The sequence below is a fragment of the Didymosphaeria variabile genome (assembly GCF_027946475.1).
Source record: "Didymosphaeria variabile strain IMI 356815 chromosome Unknown scaffold_7, whole genome shotgun sequence".
Taxonomy (NCBI): domain Eukaryota; kingdom Fungi; phylum Ascomycota; class Dothideomycetes; order Pleosporales; family Didymosphaeriaceae; genus Didymosphaeria; species Didymosphaeria variabile.
In genome coordinates, this window is record NW_026611626.1 from 2,435,852 (window position 1) to 2,452,688 (window position 16,837).

Consider the following 16,837-nt stretch of genomic DNA (forward strand, 5'->3'; position numbering starts at 1 on the left):
CGTTGGTCTCGCGTTGGTGCAGGTGTTCAAATAGCAAAACCCTCCACTGAGCGCGCCGCTGTTCTTTCCAGCAGCTCTCATCCCTCCCGTCTTCCGCTTGATACCCATTCTCCTTAATTCCACACCCATTAGCCATCATGTCTACCTACGCGCTCTCAGAGTCCCACAAGGACGTATGTGCCCCGCACAATGCACCGTGAGCACAATAGTTACTGACTCACGACAGTTGATGCACAAGAACTTGGTCGAGCTGGATCCCCAGGTCGATGAGATTATGGTATGATCTACAGCCTTCTTAATGATGTAGTGAACACTAATTGGCGTAGAAAAAAGAGTTCCAGCGTCAACGCGAGTCCATCCTCCTCATCGCTTCCGAGAATGTCACGTCCCGCGCTGTCTTCGATGCCCTTGGCTCAGCCATGTCCAACAAGTACTCTGAAGGATACCCCGGAGCCCGCTACTACGGCGGTAACCAACACATTGACGAGATCGAGCTGCTCTGCCAGAAGCGTGCTCTCGCGGCTTTCGGTCTCGACTCTGAGAAATGGGGTGTCAACGTTCAATGTTTGAGCGGCAGCCCTGCGAACCTGCAGGCATACCAGGCCATCATGAGGCCCCACGACAGGCTCATGGGGTTGGACTTGCCCCATGGCGGACATCTGTCCCACGGTTACCAGACCCCGCAGCGGAAGTACGCAGAGCTTACTACTTGCGAATTATGAGTACTGTGCTTACCATCGACAGGATCTCCGCTGTCTCTACCTACTTCGAGACCTTCCCCTACCGCGTTGACCTCAAGACCGGTCTTATCGACTACGACCAGCTCGAGCAGAATGCCCTCATGTACCGCCCCAAGGTCCTTGTGGCCGGAACCTCCGCTTACTGCCGTGAAATCGACTACGCCCGTATGCGCGAGATCGCCGACAAGGTTGGTGCCTACCTCCTCATGGACATGGCTCACATCTCCGGTCTTATCGCTGCGGGTGTAAACAAGTCGCCATTCCCCTACTGCGACATCGTCACAACCACCACCCACAAGTCGCTCCGTGGCCCCCGTGGTGCCATGATCTTCTTCCGCAAGGGTGTACGCAAGACCGACGCAAAGACTGGCAAGGAGACCCTCTACGACCTTGAAGGGCCCATCAACTTCTCCGTGTTCCCCGGCCACCAGGGTGGCCCTCACAACCACACCATCACCGCGCTCGCCGTGGCCCTCAAGCAGGCGCAGACCGACGAGTTCAAGGCCTACCAGCAGCAGGTCATTAAGAACGCGAAGGCACTCGAGGTAGCCTTCACCGAGCTCGGATACACGCTCGTTACTGGTGGAACCGACAACCACATGGTGCTCGTTGATCTCAAGCCCATCAAGCTCGACGGCGCGCGTGTTGAGGCCGTCCTCGAGCAGGTCAACATCACCTGCAACAAGAACACCACCCCTGGTGACCAGTCTGCGCTCACCCCTATGGGTATCCGCATTGGCGCGCCGGCCATGACCTCGCGTGGTCTCGGCGAGGATGACTTCAAGCGCATCGCTGGATATGTCGACAACGTCATCAAGCTCACTCAGAAGATCCAAAGCGAGCTCCCTAAGGAGGCCAACAAGCTCAAGGACTTCAAGGCCAAGGTCGCCAGCGGCTCCGTTGATGACATTAACAGCCTCAAGAAGGAGATCGCTGCCTGGGCTATTACTTTCCCTCTTCCCATTTAGGTTACCGCTTCCGATTTGTATGAGTATATGACATTTGCTGGCGTTTAGAACATGGTGTTTGCGAAAAGTTCAACATGACGATTTGGTTTGGGCTGGCTGAAATGGAATGAAAGATTAATGATACTCCCGGATTGGATCGGATGGAAGAGATGCTAGAGACGTTTAGCATCTGATGATATGTAGCCAGCTGCCAAATTCAACATGTGCGGTTAAGCAAAACCAACAATAAATTCTCGCGTTATTCCATGATCAGACCTAGTCCCGTGTGCTCGTCTCGGCGTACAAGCGCACTAAGCTTTCCGGCGACTGCGTATACTCGTACGGTAGGTGTCATACATTCCCGACTCCCGACCACCGGTACCTGCGTACATGAACTGTGCCGACAGACATGAAAGTCGCCGGAGCCGATGCCTTTACCCCGGGCACTTTTGTGCTCTTCCTACATTTAGTTGCGGCAAGGCGCGTCGACGATTTCCCAGGCAAGCCATTACTGTAATAATTATAGCCTCGCCATAGGCGCCGCTACGGTGTGTAACTTGCTAGTCAAGATTTGAAGATCGTACATTTACTGGGCCATGCTTCGGTATTATGCAGTTTGACGAGCGGCTCATACGTCAGTGTCATTTCCGAGAGCTCCTAGGTTGCTACAAACATATTCAAGGGATTATCTGGTCCCTATGTCAAGGTTCCGGAAGTGATCACAATGAAGTAGCGATTTTCGCATACTGACCTACGCCTGCGATAAAATCGACTCAGCCAACAGCCCAAGCGATTATGTGGATCTTCCATTGTCGTGATAAAGTAAAAGAAGCATGGCTAGCGTCTAGGAGGCATTCGCAGCCGTCGAGGATGACGAGTAGCAACGGGCAAATTCCTCCCGTGCACAACCTGACTCTCGAATGCCATGACATTGAAATTTCCTTTTATCTCTACAGTAATAGAGTAATAGAGTAAAAAGAACATGTACGACGTTGATCTACTGCCTACAGTCGCCTGCAGGGCGAGTTGAGATGGAAGCCGCGACATGCCATCCGAGACCACCCCTCCTCCCGCAACTCCCACCCCACACAGCAATGCAATTGATACAACTACGGTACCCTACTCAGAGTATGTGTACGTGGTATTCCGTGCAAAAAGCGTGGTCCAGGCCTTCCGGACGAAGGCCAAAAAGATGGTTACCACCGACGTCGACCTTAAACGTCGCAGACAAGATTCGAACTTGCGCGCCCGAAGGCATTAGATAGCTGAATTGCGTAATTCAAGTCTAACTCATTAACCACTCTGACACTGCGACTTCTGGAACGTGGTTCTGGACCAGAATCTGGTATGGACTGATGATATTTTTTTTCTTTAATGGTATATATACCACTCAAAACAGCGTCACACTTCTCACTGTAGGTGATAGAGGACTGTGGGGTACCTGGCGTAGCAATTGGGCGTCAATTGGCCGTAAATTCGGTGGATAGGTGGGGCTACAGTGCCGGCCTCCCAGCTTCCATCCCCACCAACTTCCAACTATTCCCCTCCTTCACAACCTTCCCCTCGCTCTCCAACTTCCTCAATATCTGCAATACACCCTTCTCCGCTGGTGCCCACAGATTCTCAGGATAATCCTTATAGATAATCTTCACAATATCCATAGCCGTCCAGCCGCCCTCGCGCTCCTCCCCGAGCACATCCAGCACCTGCTTCTCGCGCTGCTTCCGGTGCGCAATGTACTCGCGCACCTTTGCAGGTCCGTCTGCAATGACGGGCCCGTGGCCGGGATATGCCCGGCCGGTAAACTGCGTAGCCATACCATCCAGGCTCTTCATGTAAGTAGCCAGATCCTCGAAGACAGCGGTGCCGTGCCCGAGAACGTTGTCGGCCGTGAACATGGCGTTCTCCTCCTCAAGCACAAACGCCATATGATCTGTAGTATGTCCGGGACAGAAATACGCACGCAGCGTTGCGCCCTCGGTCGTGAACGTCTGCCCATCTTTGATGTCCTCCCAACCCGGCTGCGGGTCGCGCTTGTAGACTACGGTGGATGGCGAGTGCGCGAGGAGCTCGGGCACGCCCTGCGTGTGGTCGTGGTGCCAGTGCGATATCAGCGCCTTTGAAATGGTGATGTTCTCGTCTTCAAGCACGCTCTTGAGGCTTTGTATCCATTCCGGCTTGCCCTCGCCGGTATCGATGAGGAGGCGTTGCGCGCCCTGCCCGACGATGTACGTGTTCGTGCCTTAGAATTTATTTAGACGAATGTAACCCGTTAAAAAGGAGAGCTACCGCGCACCTTGCAACGTGAACTGTCCGTCTGTCAGCGCGCGGTCGCACAAAGGCATGCGATACTGCGTACCTTGCTTGGATTCCCGCCCAGCACGCGTATGACGCGGCTACTCATCTTCTCGACTTTGGGTAGGTCTGCCAGCGGCTCTACCATGTTGGAATATAGTCTGTACAACGAGGTGTGAGCACGCAATCGCCATGGCAGGCGCATGCTTGCATATCGGGGAGGCCTCCAGGCCGAGGTACCGGTGTTTAGAATGTGCTTTATCGATAAGACCGAGGGGCAGTTTCGCAGTGGGCTATCACTTTTCGGGTTCCCCGCATTGCTCGTGAGCTCGTGTACATAAGGCGATATGGCATCCTTAGATGGAGATGATGGCCCAATGTAAGTATCTTTCCTGTTCGGAAGATGCGGAACTAAGCAGCGAAGACAGCTTTCGGCTGGGGCGTTGGACGCGCTGAAAGAATTTTATGGCGAGCGCGACGCACGGCAGAAGCAATTCGAGGACTTGAAGACGCAGGCTGAAGATGACTTCGAAGGAAAATTGAGCATGGATGCCTTCACTGAAGACTGGAATGCTAGCCAGTTCTGGGTATTTACTATTTTTACAACAAAGCTCCTTTGTACTCACGCATCACAGTATAGCGACGAGACAGCGACCACACTCGCCCGGCACCTCCTTGACGGCGCCACCAATGAATCGAGGATAGCAGTCGTATCAGCACCTAGTACATTCATACAGCTAAAGAATATACTTGCGTCTGGAGAATGCACCACGAAACCCCACCTGACCCTCCTCGAATATGACACCCGCTTCAACGTCTTCAAAGAGTTCGTCCCCTACGACTTCGAGCAGCCACTCAAGCTCCCCGTAGAGCTCAAAGCCAGCTTCGACCGCATCATCGTAGATCCGCCTTTCTTGAGCCAGGATTGTCAGACGAAAGGTAAATTCCCTCGTTTCCTCCCCATTCCTCGCTTCCGCTCTACATCACCTAGAGTTATTTGAGTAATGCTGATGAATTACAGCTGCCCTGACTGTGCGCTGGCTAGCAAGGTCTTGGGACGAGGGGTCGCTGCGATTGATCGCCTGCACGGGCGAGCGCATGGAGGCTTTGATTCAGAAATTGTACTCCAAAGTCGGCACGCGCACCACGACGTTTGAGGTCAAGCATTCGAAGGGGCTGAGCAATGAGTTCAGGTGCTATGCAAACTTCGAATGCACGGACTGGAAGTGGGTGGAGCAGAGTTAGGAAGGTGGTAGTTAACACGTTGCAAAAAAAGGGAAAGACAAAAGGAAAAAACTTGATAAGGGACACTATCGAACCTGCTCGTACGAATATGGGATCGTATAATAATTTTGATAAGGGCTATGGCCTATTTGAAGAAGTTGCGTTATCGTCTGTTCGGTGGGGTGATCTCGGCCGGTCACCACACCGCAACTCCAACCACGCAACCTCAGCCGCAATCTCTTCAACAACATCACGTTCACGATCTCGTGTAACCACCGCGATTTGCCACGCCACCCAATAATGCAGAGAGATAACAAGAACATGTTGGGCTTCCGTGCTATCTATAAAATGTCTTCATGCTGTACGTACCCGTTTTGATTATCAGCATCATACACTACTCAGACAACAAACATTCCACAATTACAAACAACTACACACAACACTTTGACCTACGTTGCCAATCAAACGATGAACGGTATCCAACTAGCCCACCACGCCGGAACCTGCGTTGGCCACTGCCGCGCGCAACGGCTTGAGATGGACCAATCATGCGTCACCTCTTTTGTCCGTACAGATACCAAATCGTATCATATACAGCAGAAGCAATTGTTTGTTCAGCCAATTGCCCAAGAACAAAGATGGGAAGGGTGCTGCCACGTTCCGTTGCAGATGGATAGTAGGATAGGTGGGTTTTAATTGTATGCGCTCTGTAGGCAAGGCTGATAAAGAGCAGATTCGAAGTAAGGAAACCCGATGGAAAAGCTCTGGAAGATGGAGATCAGTTGATGGCTGTGATTTCTATTGTGAGGTGTGGACGTGAAAAGCGGTTGGTAGATAGATGGCAAGAGGTCATGCGTCATTTAGACTGTGTAATATGTTCTGGTTCGTTATCATAGAGTACCTGAACGGTAGATATCCTGGGTTCTGGAATTCAATATACGGTGATCGTGGTCCTTTCGTGGATCGTGAGGAATTTTTCAACGAAGAAATGGCTCGTCCTCCTGCTAGCTTTAAGCCTTACATTACAAAACGTTCTGAGATTTTCGGTCTATGTTGGCTATTTACACTGTCACCAACAGAAATCTGCTTCAAACGATTTCGCGAAATAGCAACGAGGAATGTAAGCTCGTCTGATATTCCAGGTGCTCAATTGAACCCACTGCTGTCTTGAGCCGATTCCACCGTGCCAGGGAGTTTGCCTACGATATCATTGATCACGCGTCTGTTCTTGCTGCTTTACCTCATCCAGGTCAACCCGCGTCCTTATCTTTACATTCCATGATTGTGCCCTGGTTTAGATTCGGTTTGGCAAAATCCACCAGCATGCAGCCCACATCATCACCCCAGTTTTTGTACAACAGCTTGATCATTGGTGCAAGCGTATAGATATATGCTCGGTGCTGCACGTATGTTACAGCGCTCAGCCTAGCCACATGCATTGACTTGAGACGCGTAAACATGACCGGGTGTTGGGTTATGGCGCTGGTGGAGTCGGACGGGAAGCAGTGGGTGCAGAGGCCTGATCTGGTTAAAGGACAGCGAAGATCATACACATCGTACCGTGATCCAATACTATTCAGCGGCGTGTCAAACACAGTCGGAAAGCCTGAACCACTGCATCACTTCCTCGTCAATTGGCTCCGAGTGAGTGGAGGAGACCATACGTTCTGGCGCTGGGATACCATGTCGCTCGCAGACTGCTCCTTACCTAGGTACCTATGGTACATCTCTCTCGCCCCATAGTGAAGTAGGCAATATGCAGGAGTTCACACCACACAATAGCCCAAGTTCATGTTGTATGTGGCGCAAGTCCTCAATGCACTTTGCATGTTGGGTGGGGGCTGCCGCGTGCGCTTGCCGTCCACTCCTGCGGGATTTACCAAGACACAAGCGTCTTGTCAAGGCTTGTCGCGTCCTCAGCACGCACGGAGTCTTCTGTGCGCTCGACAATGTCTCGAGGGCTGTTTGAGGGTTCGATGCCATTGTTCAGGGCGGGGCTGAAGTTGTCGCACCCAAGCATAAAACCCTACCGAAACTCAAGCACGGGCCGCTCCGTTTTGCACGTGATGATCTACGGAACCAACAGTCGGATCGACCCCCCCTGCGGCCAACCGCCGAAGCGTCCACCAATGACTCGCTCGGCGGCATACCGCCTCGTGGAGCTCCACGACACCGTCAAAATCCTCTCTGCTCGCGACTAGATTCCACCACGCCGGTTCATTTCTTCCACATCACTTCTAGGGCTTACGATTCCCCGCACTCGATTACCTTAATATCTCTCTATTATAACGACCGGCTTACTTGGTATCGCTTCTAAACAGACAGCCTTGTCTGACTCCACATGGCCGCCATGAACGACAAGAAGCTCTCTGTCATGTCCATTGGCAGCGAGGACTTTTCGGTACAGCGACAAAGCATGCTCCTACGCGAACTAGAGATGCTACTGGACCTAAACCCCAGGGAATTGAGCTCAAGCCTGCTGGCACTACCGAGAGAACTACGGGATCGGATATTCGACTTCGCGCTCCCTGACATCGCCAATAGCCACCGACCTGAATTGCATACATGTTTGTGGGGAGCAGATATGGTTCATGAGCCCTGGCGCCACGACATCTTCGGCTACGGCCATGGCGTGCCGAAAAAGCACAGATTACATCCGAATCTGCAAATGATCAATCGACAGTTGCGAAACGAGATCTTGCAAAGTTATTTCCGCCGCAGCAAGCTTACACTACATGCCGAACTGCGCAATTCGCGGATAAATAATGGCCATTTCGAATATTCGCCACATATCCTGCAGCTGCCCATGCTGAAATTTGTCACCCATGTCCGATTCTACGTGGAATGGAATTACACTGTGCTCTCCAAGAACGACCGTATCGAAGACCAGATCAGGATTGCAAAAGATCTAATGAAGACTATGGACACGCTACTGACATCGCTGGAAGCTGTGGAGAACATCGAACTGTCCGTCCTTTTCTTCTGGAAGCTGCGCTCCGGCAAACACTACATGCTCTCAATGCAGGATCTTTTCGACCTCGAAGACGTCTTCAAGCGGCATGCGGAATCTCGTTGGCTGCGAATCTTGCGGACGAACAACTCGACAGTCATGTCGCCCAATCCCTCAGCTGGTGTGGGCTACAAGCTTTCGTCTGAAGATAGGGGAACCGATCAGAGCGGCGGAATGGAAATCTTCGTGTCGCAGGATCTGGAGGAGGCGATGCAGAGTAAGAGGAAGAGCATGATAGATTTTTATGGGAATTATGGGATTTCGGATCCGCTGCCGCAACCTGCGTATGAGGATGGGAAGATGATATGAAAAAAAAAAGTGGAACAGGAGACTTGAACAAATTGAAGACCACTCTGAGCCCGAATCTACCAAGCTAACATCAGGCGACTTAATCGCACAACCGAGCAATCCTAAGCTAGAAACCCTAGGTACTACGTCGGAAATTGTTCCAGCTTAGATATGACTAAGCCTTTGCGCAACTGCTGGGCGGGACGGTGGGCACGTGATGAGAAGATTCCCGAGGTCAGCTCGAGGTGGCCGAGGCTACAGCACGCCAATGGCTGCGTGGCATATTATTGAGCTCACAGAAGACAATGCACATTGAAACTCTTTTCACGGTCACCGCGTACCATGGCGAAAATGACTCGTTCATCAAGATAATCATAACGGTGATTTCAAGGTGCTTCAAAGAGACGCGCGGTACGCGAACCAATACTGAGATCGAGTTGGATGATTATGTGAGGCATGTTGTGGCCTTTATGAAGGCTTGAGGTACAGGGTACGAGACAGATGCAGGAGGACAAATACCTTGGTTTTCGGGAATTTTCAAGAACGAGGTCGGGGAGAGTGTGCTGAACGAACAGTAAAAACCGCTTGGCGACGACAGTAAGCTCAGTTCCGCAGCAATGGGATTGGACCTATAACTGCGCCACCGACAAGGGTTTGCAGATACGATCCTTAATCACTTCAACTTCTTAAGTGCATTCCGAGGCGATGTTGCTGCCATCCGAAAGCTGCTCTCCTCTTTCACAATAACTGTGGAGTACTATCTCCGCCCTCTCGTCGCCGTCTCCATGCAAAACAGCGATTCACAGTCCCCCTACGTCTGCCTTGGGGAAGGCTTTCTATTCACCCATGATCTTGACTCTAATAGCATCCTGAACCGGCGTCTCTGTAATGGTCCCATCACTGCATGGTTAGACGTGCTGTCATCTGCCTCTGGCGCCGTGAGGTTTTGGCGGTGATAATGATGTCAGGTTCTCGCGGAATGATCTTTGCATTGCAGTATCTAACTTGTCTACGTCCACTGGACACGCAGCAACTTCCCCCCCTCAGATTACGTTCCAAGGGTACGAAATACTCTACGATCCCGACATATAAGCTTCGCAACATAACGTCTCATTTTCCCAACCCCCCAAGGAAATCTAAGAATGCGCTTTGGCACCTCTCTGCCCCTGTGACATAAATCTCATGACCCACCGCTTCAATCACTTCTAATCTCGCACCCTCTATCATCCCAGCCAACTTTGTCTGCTCATCCATACTTGTCGCCGCACTATGTTTCGGCGCCAATATGAGCGTCGGCACCTTAATCTCCCCCAAATACGGCCTTGCATCCAGCGTCATCAAAAACTGTGCGTACTGGGCTAAGCCCTCGCCATCGCTCAGACTAATCCGGTCGAGATACCAGGGGAGGTAATTAGGATCTGTGATTGGAATAGTGCCAGGGATTTTAGAAAGAGCTTCGGTCCACCCACGGGAGCCGAGCGTGCGGCAGGCGGTAGGCCAATCCTCGTGGTTGAAGGCGAAAAGGTTGAGGGCTGGAGGCGGGAGGTGCGTTGGTGTGGAGCAGACAGTCAGGGAATGCAGGCGTTCTGGGTGTCTAGATGATACTCAGATTTTGTTCTTGTGATGATGAAGTCGTGGAGAAGGGGTAAGTACTTCGCAGCCAGTATCTCACCTAACATTCCGCCCGTGCTTTCGCCCAGGAAATGCACTTTTTCCACACCTAGCTGGTCGAGAGTGTCTACTATTTCATCAACTATGGTATCGAGATTCAGATTGTAATTGTCGGATTCTTTCGCGTAGCTAGATCGTCCGTGGCCTCGCAAGTCGCGTCGGATGACATGGTATTTTCGTGATAGGACGGGAATCCAATGGTACCAGAATTCTGCGTGGCGACCAAAACCGTGTTGTATCAGTATAGTTTCTGCTGGCTTCCAAGGATCAACGAAGGAGTCGCGGATGTAGTGCGTGACTTGGTTGTTTGGATGGCGGATGTAGGTGTGGCCTTCGGCGTCGCGTTCGAGCGGCATGGTAAACCACTTCGGAAAGTCGATGTGCTCAATGCAGCCACAATATGTGGTCTTGCTTTTTGTCTATTTCCTCTCTCTTCGTGTGAAATCTCGACTTGATAGATCGTTATTTACAAAAAGCGTACTAGGAGGTGGTAGATTGTGGGGCTGCAGGTAACTTTGCGGGGAAGTGGAGAGGGGTTCCCCCAGTTCCCCAATCATCGTCTGGGGATGAGCTAGATCGAGAAGGTATACCTACGTACGACACAGCTCTAGCGACATCAAATCTCGACGAGAATCAATAATGGGTTCGTTGCTGATACAGGGTGTGCTCCTTGTTTCAGCGCCGGTGCTGTTGTTCTTGACGGTGTACTTCTATCTCGTGCCCAACTCCATCAAAGTAAGTATTGTAACTGGATGACACTGAAGACATGTTCTTGAAATAAAAAAGATCAGGGCGTTGATGGAATACAGGACTCGCGAAGACGCAAATTGCCTCCGGGACCGCCAGGACTTCCTTTCATTGGTCATCTCCTGGACTTTGCGGACAGCGAAGCCGTGCGCGACAAAGTCACCGCGTGGCACAAACAGTACGTACCTGCAAGATTTCCAATAGATGAACGCAATGAGAAGGCATACTGACTTCCCTCCAGGTATGGCCCAATTTTCTACACCAAGCTCGGGGGCACAGACTACATCTGGCTCTCGACCCCGAAAGCTGTAAAAGATCTCATGGACAAGAAATCCTCCGTCTACTCCTCGCGTGCACCATTTCCTCTAGCCCAAGATGTCATGAGCGCCGGTCGCCGCCAACTCTTTATGCCTTACGGCCAGCGCTGGCGCTCCATTCGCAAGCATTCGCACGCGCTCCTCAACCTGAACACCTCTGTCAAGTACCAGCCCGTCCAAGACTTCGAGTCGAAACAACTGCTCGTCGACTTCCTTACCAGCCCAAAGGACTTCTACATGATGAACCGGCGCTACTCAGCCTCTGTCATCATGCTTGTCACCTACGGCTACCGCATCCCCTCTTGGGAAGACCCGCTCATCAAGAAGATATATAACGTACTAGAAAACTTCACAAAGATGACTGCTCCAGGGGCCTACGCAATCGACAGCTTCCCCTCGCTGACGTTCCTTCCTGAACGGCTGCTCGGAAACTGGCGTACGCATGGACGCCGCGCGTTCGAGCACGATAGCAAGGTGTACTTAGATTTGTGGAATAGGCTGAAAAGAGAGACAGATGCCGGAGAGGCAAAAAATTGTTTTACCAAGACCTTCTATTTGAACGACCCGACGAAGAGCGGAATTGACGACCTGGCTGCGGCGTATACGTGCGGTGGCTTGATTGAGGCGGGATCGGAGACTACGGCGACGACGCTGAACAATTTCATGCTATGTATGACGCTGTTTCAGGATGCGCAGAAAAGGGCACAGGAAGAGTTGGATCGTGTTGTTGGGAGCGAAAGGCTACCGACATGGGAAGACGAACAAAATCTGCCGTATGTGAGGAGCCTGATCAAAGAAGTGCTGAGGTGGCGGCCTGTAAACAAGTTTGGTATGACACATGCGACCAGTGAGGACGACTGGTACGAGGGGTACTTTGTTCCGAAGGGGTCGGTGGCTGTGCTGAACTGGTGGTAAGTCTATTCCTATATGTTGATTCTACAGCGACTGAGTAGGAACTAGGGCCATCCATCGCGATCCAGATCTGTGGGAGAACCCGGAGGCTTTCGATCCTTCTCGGTACCTCGACAAACCCCTCTCTGCCGCCGATTACATTAACGCACCTGACCCGTACGAGCGCGACCACTTTACATATGGAGCTGGACGGCGTGTGTGTCCTGGCGTACATGTAGCAGAGCGCTCTTTGTTCATCAACATCTCGCGAGTCTTGTGGGGTTTCAACATCGAGAGGAAGAAAGGCCCAGATGGTGAACTCGTAGAACCGACGCAGGAAATGGAGAAGGGCTTCTTCTCTGTGCCGATACCGTTCGAATGTGAGATTGTGCCGAGGAGTGAGAAACGGGCGGAGGTCATGAAGGAGGAGTTCGCACAAGCAGAAAAGGAGGGGATAAACTTTTGATGAGGTAGATATTGACTCATGTTATGTTTTGATCAGAGCTTCGCCTTGGGTTTAGCGTCTTTCTTGTATTTGTTGATGACATCTTCGGCAACCCTGAATGCTTCCAGGGAGGCTGGCTGTGCAAGGTAAGTACGGTGTCCAAGAATGTACTTCATCGTAGAGTATAACTTACAAGGCCACAATATACTCCAACCTGGAGTAATGCCTCCCTAATCTCCACCTCGCTCAGCCCATTGTTCAGCGCACCTCGGACGTGAACTCCCAGCTCAGTGCTCCTGTTCAACGCACACAACATGCCCAGATTCAGCAAGCTCCTCTGTCTACGCGTGAGGCCCGGCCGGCTCCATATCCAGCCCCAGCCTATCTCCGTCAACGAATCCTGCAACGGCTTGGAGAAGTCCGAAGAGAAGCGCTGCAGGGCGGCATCAACGTAGTCGCTTCCGGCTACCTCACGGCGAATTTCAATGCCCGCTTCGAAAAGCGTCTTGTGGGCTTGCTCGATTTCCTTAGCCGTAGGCATTTTGGGAAGGCTTGGCGATTGAGGATTGGTAGTATTGGAGGATTGAGGCAGGGGTGGGGGAAGATGGGGTACGAGGTCAAATGGATACCCCTCATCGTTCTATGAGGCCTAGTGCGGGGCTAGCGGCATTCTTCCGCGCTGCGAGTGTGCCGGAGTGATGTGGGGTCGTCTCTACTCCACAACTACCGTCTAATAGCTGTACACCATCTGAATATGAACGTGCATCTGATCTTATTCGGTCGACATCCAGCTTCTCTGGGCGACCCTCCCGACTGATCCGTAACGTAAATAGGCGTAACAGTAACGACACTGAACTCACGAGAACCTCCACCATGTCCAAACCAGTGGCGGTAGTAACAGGTGCAGGCTCAGGCATCGGCCTGGCCGTAGCAACGCACCTTCATAGCAAAGGCTTCCGCGTGGTCATCGCAGAGCTCAATCCTACTACTGGCGCCGAAGCCGCCAAAAAGCTCGGTGACAATGCGACTTTCATCCAGGTCGATGTCGCCTCGTACCCATCACAAGCACGCCTGTTCAAACAAGCCTACGAATGGGGTGGCAATCGCCTCGATTTCTTCCATGCAAACGCTGGCATCGACGACAGACAGATGCTGTATGATGGAACGGAGAAAGAGGAGGTGGACGCGGAGGGCCTAGTCAAACCCCTGAACACCAAGAGCATGCAAGTTAATCTCGAGGCAGTGATCCAGGGACTGTGGTTGTTCAAGTACTACGTAAGGCGAAGCAAAGAGGCCGGTGGAGGAAAGGGAAAGTTTGTGGCAACGAGTTCGGCGGCGGGATTATAGTAAGCAATCCGACATCATGCGGAGAGAGAAGGACTTACAAGCATAGCTTCATGACACAAAACCCACAATATACTGCCTCCAAGTACGGTATCGTGGGTTTGGTCCGCGCAGCCGGGCCAATCCTCGTCAAAGAAGGCATTACTGTCAACGCAATCTGCCCGGCCTTCATCCCAACGGGCCTCTGTCCGCCCGAGATCCTGCCGCTCTGGCCGAAGGAGCACATCACGCCCATGGCTACGGCATTGAAAGCCATCGATGCAATATTGGCAGACGACACCCTTACGGCTGAAACGATCGAGCTGTCGCAGGAGAACATTTACTTCAGGAAATGCGTGGACTGGGTGAATGAGAGTCAGAGATGGATAGGTGAGGAGAGCCAGAGCATCTGGGACTTGGGATACCAAAAAGTGCCGGAGAGACCGAACTTTGAATGATGAACAACTCTTCTTGTATATGAGTAGGCTTTTCTATCCACCTCAATTTCCAGCGAGGAACTTATCCCACGCCACGCTCAGCCCGTCCAGATCCACCTTCCCCTCTTCCGCAAGCCTGAACAACGTATCTCGTCTCCCATTGGCCCAGCCATTGCTCCCAACCATACGGTCCACCTCTCCACCCCCGAATATCTTCACACTCCCATGGTCCTCATCGAACTCTCTCCATGGCACCATCCCATTGGCAAAAGCTACAACGGCTCTCGCAAATGCCCTCGCAATGTCTTTCACACCTTTGTCCATTCTCTCATTGTAATTGTGGAAAAGAAACGCCGCATCCAGCATGTGCGTCGCCATACCCTTGAATTGACCTTCCCACGGGTTCCCCTCGTTGAAATGGTACGCGTATGTTTTGCCAGGCCACGCTTGCGCCAACGAAAGTGCGGGGGCAGCGTACACGATATCTGTTGCGAGATCAATGGTAGCTTGGAGTGCAGCGTCGTCTGAAGTACTAAGTCTGATACCGTACGCTTCTAACACTGCTATTGCTGAAGCAGCCCCCAAGCTGGCTGAGAGAGAGGTGTACAGATCAGCGGCGAGGTTCTGGGTCCGGGACCCAAGACCCATGAAGAAGGTGACGTTGCCCTGTGTGTATGAGTACTGCACCAATCAGGATTAGTCAGGTAGGCGTACATCGTGTCGACAATCTCCTATCATGAGCTCCTCACACCACTTCATACCAGGGACATCCAGTCCAGAAGCAAGCTTTTCAAACGTGATAGCTTCGGGGAGGACATCGTCGTCAAGGAACGGCGCCAGCAGAGCTTTCATCGCTGTCTTCTCGACGAGCTCCTCCGGAGCAATCGATATCAGGCGCTGGATACGCTCTTCCACGCTCGCATCGTTGAGCCCAAGCGCGGCGATGATGGCTTGGTACGTACTCTCGGCAACGTCTAAGGACAGCGGCTTCAACATAAGTGGCGTTCCACTCATAGAAATCGCACGCTTGAATAGCGGCTTCTTCGAGAAAAGCTGCGTCAGCACAGCAACTGCTCCGTATTAGCTCTGGAACACAACCTGACAAGGAAACGGTCGAAGGGAAATACCTGAGCCAGCGCTCACCCCGAACGCCGTCACATTCTCCGCGTCACCGCCAAAGGCAGCAATATGCCCATTGACCCACTGAATAGCGCACTTCTGGTCTCTGAGTGCGTTGTTGCCAGGATATCCTACGGCGCGGAGTTCTGCGGACGTGAGGTTGCCTAGGACGGCTAGGCGGTAGCTGTATACCTTGGTCAGTGGCTGTGTCTGATGCACTGGGTTTGGATAGTGGCTTACTTGATGCTAACAACGATAACAGGCGTGCCCATCTCGACGGAGAGCGCGGCCAACCGACACGGATCGAAGTACGGCGCGGAGTTGCTGCCCATGATATACCCTCCACCGTGTATGAATACCATGACAGGGAGTGCTTCTCTCGCCTCTGTTTTGAGAGATGAGGGCACTGTAATGTTTAGGTTGAGACATTCCGTGCCGGACATAGGCGGCGAGGGTGCATCGTCCATGACTTGTTGGATGAGGACCTGCTGCTCGAAAAGGCTTGCGTCTGCCGCTGGAGCGCGGGGACTGGATACGTTAAATTTCATAGGCCACGGTCGGTGCGAATGGAATTACGTGGAAGACGTACCCATACTTCGTAGCGTTGACAACACCCTCATAACATTCAACTGTCGCCGGTGCACTCAAATGGTCCTTTACTTTCGCGTACGGGATGCCGAGATATTGGACTACACCATCTCCACGAATGCCTTTGAAGGACCCGAAGGAGGTTTGCAATTTCACCATGACTGAGAAGGAGAGCTGCACTTTCAAACAGAAGAAGACAGATGGGATATAAAGCAACTTCGAGGCATCAGACAGCGACTTTATACACTCCCATCTGCCGGCTCACTATTCTACAAGTGGAAAACGATTATAGTGACTGGAGATGGCTAGTCCTTAATCAGACAAACTGACTCCACAGCCGCCCAAAGTAGCTCGGTGCGCGAACGTACCATATCATTTTGCGTATAGTTTTGACAAAATCTCCTGAGATTCATATTCAAGATGGAGTCGTGGTGGGACCTGCAATGGGGATGCACTAGCTCAAGGAGGCTAGCCCACCTCGCGCGATGAGCCGCTTTAGGATGCAGTGTAGAATGCTAGAGCTAATTTGGACGCTGTGATGGCTTGTTCAAACACTCGTGGAACAATCACCAAGACAGTATCTTCAACCGCAAATTACCAAGTAGAATTTCAGCAGAGTATGTATCGACAAATGCTCCCAATGCTTTCCTCAAAGCGAGGTATTTCAGTGCCAGTGTCCAGTCGAACTTAAGCTCCTTATCTAACGCCATTTGCCGCAATGCAAACAAAACAAGTACAAAACTTCAAAGCTATGATCCATCCATGTTCGAGCCTTCCACTTGTGGTAGTCGTGAG

General features: G+C 51.9%; 9 protein-coding genes and 1 non-coding gene across 10 annotated transcripts; 5 read left to right on the forward strand and 5 right to left on the reverse strand.

The window, feature by feature from the left end:
- Positions 1 to 137: 137 nt before the first annotated feature.
- On the forward strand, positions 138 to 1,708 carry SHM2 (Serine hydroxymethyltransferase, cytosolic; the record flags this gene model as incomplete). The annotated part of the gene is made up of 4 exons (XM_056218692.1): positions 138 to 173; positions 227 to 277; positions 327 to 691; positions 745 to 1,708. 4 exons carry the CDS (start codon positions 138 to 140, stop codon positions 1,706 to 1,708), a joined length of 1,416 nt encoding a protein of 471 aa, XP_056067957.1.
- A 1,198-nt stretch (positions 1,709 to 2,906) lies between these two features.
- Positions 2,907 to 3,002, reverse strand: N0V89_009947. Its single transcript has one exon. It is a non-coding gene; the product is annotated as a tRNA-Ser (tRNA).
- Positions 3,003 to 3,180: 178 nt separating this feature from the next.
- N0V89_009948 (uncharacterized protein) lies at positions 3,181 to 4,130 on the reverse strand (the record flags this gene model as incomplete). Its single annotated transcript, XM_056218693.1, has 3 exons — positions 3,181 to 3,929; positions 3,984 to 3,996; positions 4,047 to 4,130. The coding sequence occupies 3 exons, from the start codon at positions 4,128 to 4,130 to the stop codon at positions 3,181 to 3,183; spliced, it is 846 nt and encodes a 281-aa protein (XP_056067958.1).
- Positions 4,131 to 4,329: 199 nt separating this feature from the next.
- On the forward strand, positions 4,330 to 5,227 carry EFM5_2 (Protein-lysine N-methyltransferase efm5; the record flags this gene model as incomplete). The annotated part of the gene is made up of 4 exons (XM_056218694.1): positions 4,330 to 4,361; positions 4,407 to 4,569; positions 4,618 to 4,921; positions 5,004 to 5,227. The coding sequence occupies 4 exons, from the start codon at positions 4,330 to 4,332 to the stop codon at positions 5,225 to 5,227; spliced, it is 723 nt and encodes a 240-aa protein (XP_056067959.1).
- Positions 5,228 to 7,556: 2,329 nt separating this feature from the next.
- Positions 7,557 to 8,525, forward strand: N0V89_009950 (uncharacterized protein; the record flags this gene model as incomplete). The annotated part of the gene is made up of 1 exon (XM_056218695.1): positions 7,557 to 8,525. The coding sequence occupies one exon, from the start codon at positions 7,557 to 7,559 to the stop codon at positions 8,523 to 8,525; it is 969 nt and encodes a 322-aa protein (XP_056067960.1).
- A 1,089-nt stretch (positions 8,526 to 9,614) lies between these two features.
- Positions 9,615 to 10,531, reverse strand: N0V89_009951 (uncharacterized protein; the record flags this gene model as incomplete). Its single annotated transcript, XM_056218696.1, has 2 exons — positions 9,615 to 10,098; positions 10,158 to 10,531. The coding sequence occupies 2 exons, from the start codon at positions 10,529 to 10,531 to the stop codon at positions 9,615 to 9,617; spliced, it is 858 nt and encodes a 285-aa protein (XP_056067961.1).
- Positions 10,532 to 10,814: 283 nt separating this feature from the next.
- On the forward strand, positions 10,815 to 12,596 carry N0V89_009952 (uncharacterized protein; the record flags this gene model as incomplete). The annotated part of the gene is made up of 4 exons (XM_056218697.1): positions 10,815 to 10,910; positions 10,985 to 11,100; positions 11,164 to 12,150; positions 12,200 to 12,596. The coding sequence occupies 4 exons, from the start codon at positions 10,815 to 10,817 to the stop codon at positions 12,594 to 12,596; spliced, it is 1,596 nt and encodes a 531-aa protein (XP_056067962.1).
- A 32-nt stretch (positions 12,597 to 12,628) lies between these two features.
- N0V89_009953 (uncharacterized protein) lies at positions 12,629 to 13,116 on the reverse strand (the record flags this gene model as incomplete). The annotated part of the gene is made up of 2 exons (XM_056218698.1): positions 12,629 to 12,745; positions 12,769 to 13,116. 2 exons carry the CDS (start codon positions 13,114 to 13,116, stop codon positions 12,629 to 12,631), a joined length of 465 nt encoding a protein of 154 aa, XP_056067963.1.
- A 332-nt stretch (positions 13,117 to 13,448) lies between these two features.
- On the forward strand, positions 13,449 to 14,356 carry N0V89_009954 (uncharacterized protein; the record flags this gene model as incomplete). The annotated part of the gene is made up of 2 exons (XM_056218699.1): positions 13,449 to 13,921; positions 13,969 to 14,356. 2 exons carry the CDS (start codon positions 13,449 to 13,451, stop codon positions 14,354 to 14,356), a joined length of 861 nt encoding a protein of 286 aa, XP_056067964.1.
- Positions 14,357 to 14,398: 42 nt separating this feature from the next.
- On the reverse strand, positions 14,399 to 16,201 carry N0V89_009955 (uncharacterized protein; the record flags this gene model as incomplete). The annotated part of the gene is made up of 5 exons (XM_056218700.1): positions 14,399 to 15,001; positions 15,050 to 15,405; positions 15,508 to 15,638; positions 15,695 to 15,982; positions 16,044 to 16,201. The coding sequence occupies 5 exons, from the start codon at positions 16,199 to 16,201 to the stop codon at positions 14,399 to 14,401; spliced, it is 1,536 nt and encodes a 511-aa protein (XP_056067965.1).
- Between the last annotated feature and the right edge of the window lie 636 nt (positions 16,202 to 16,837).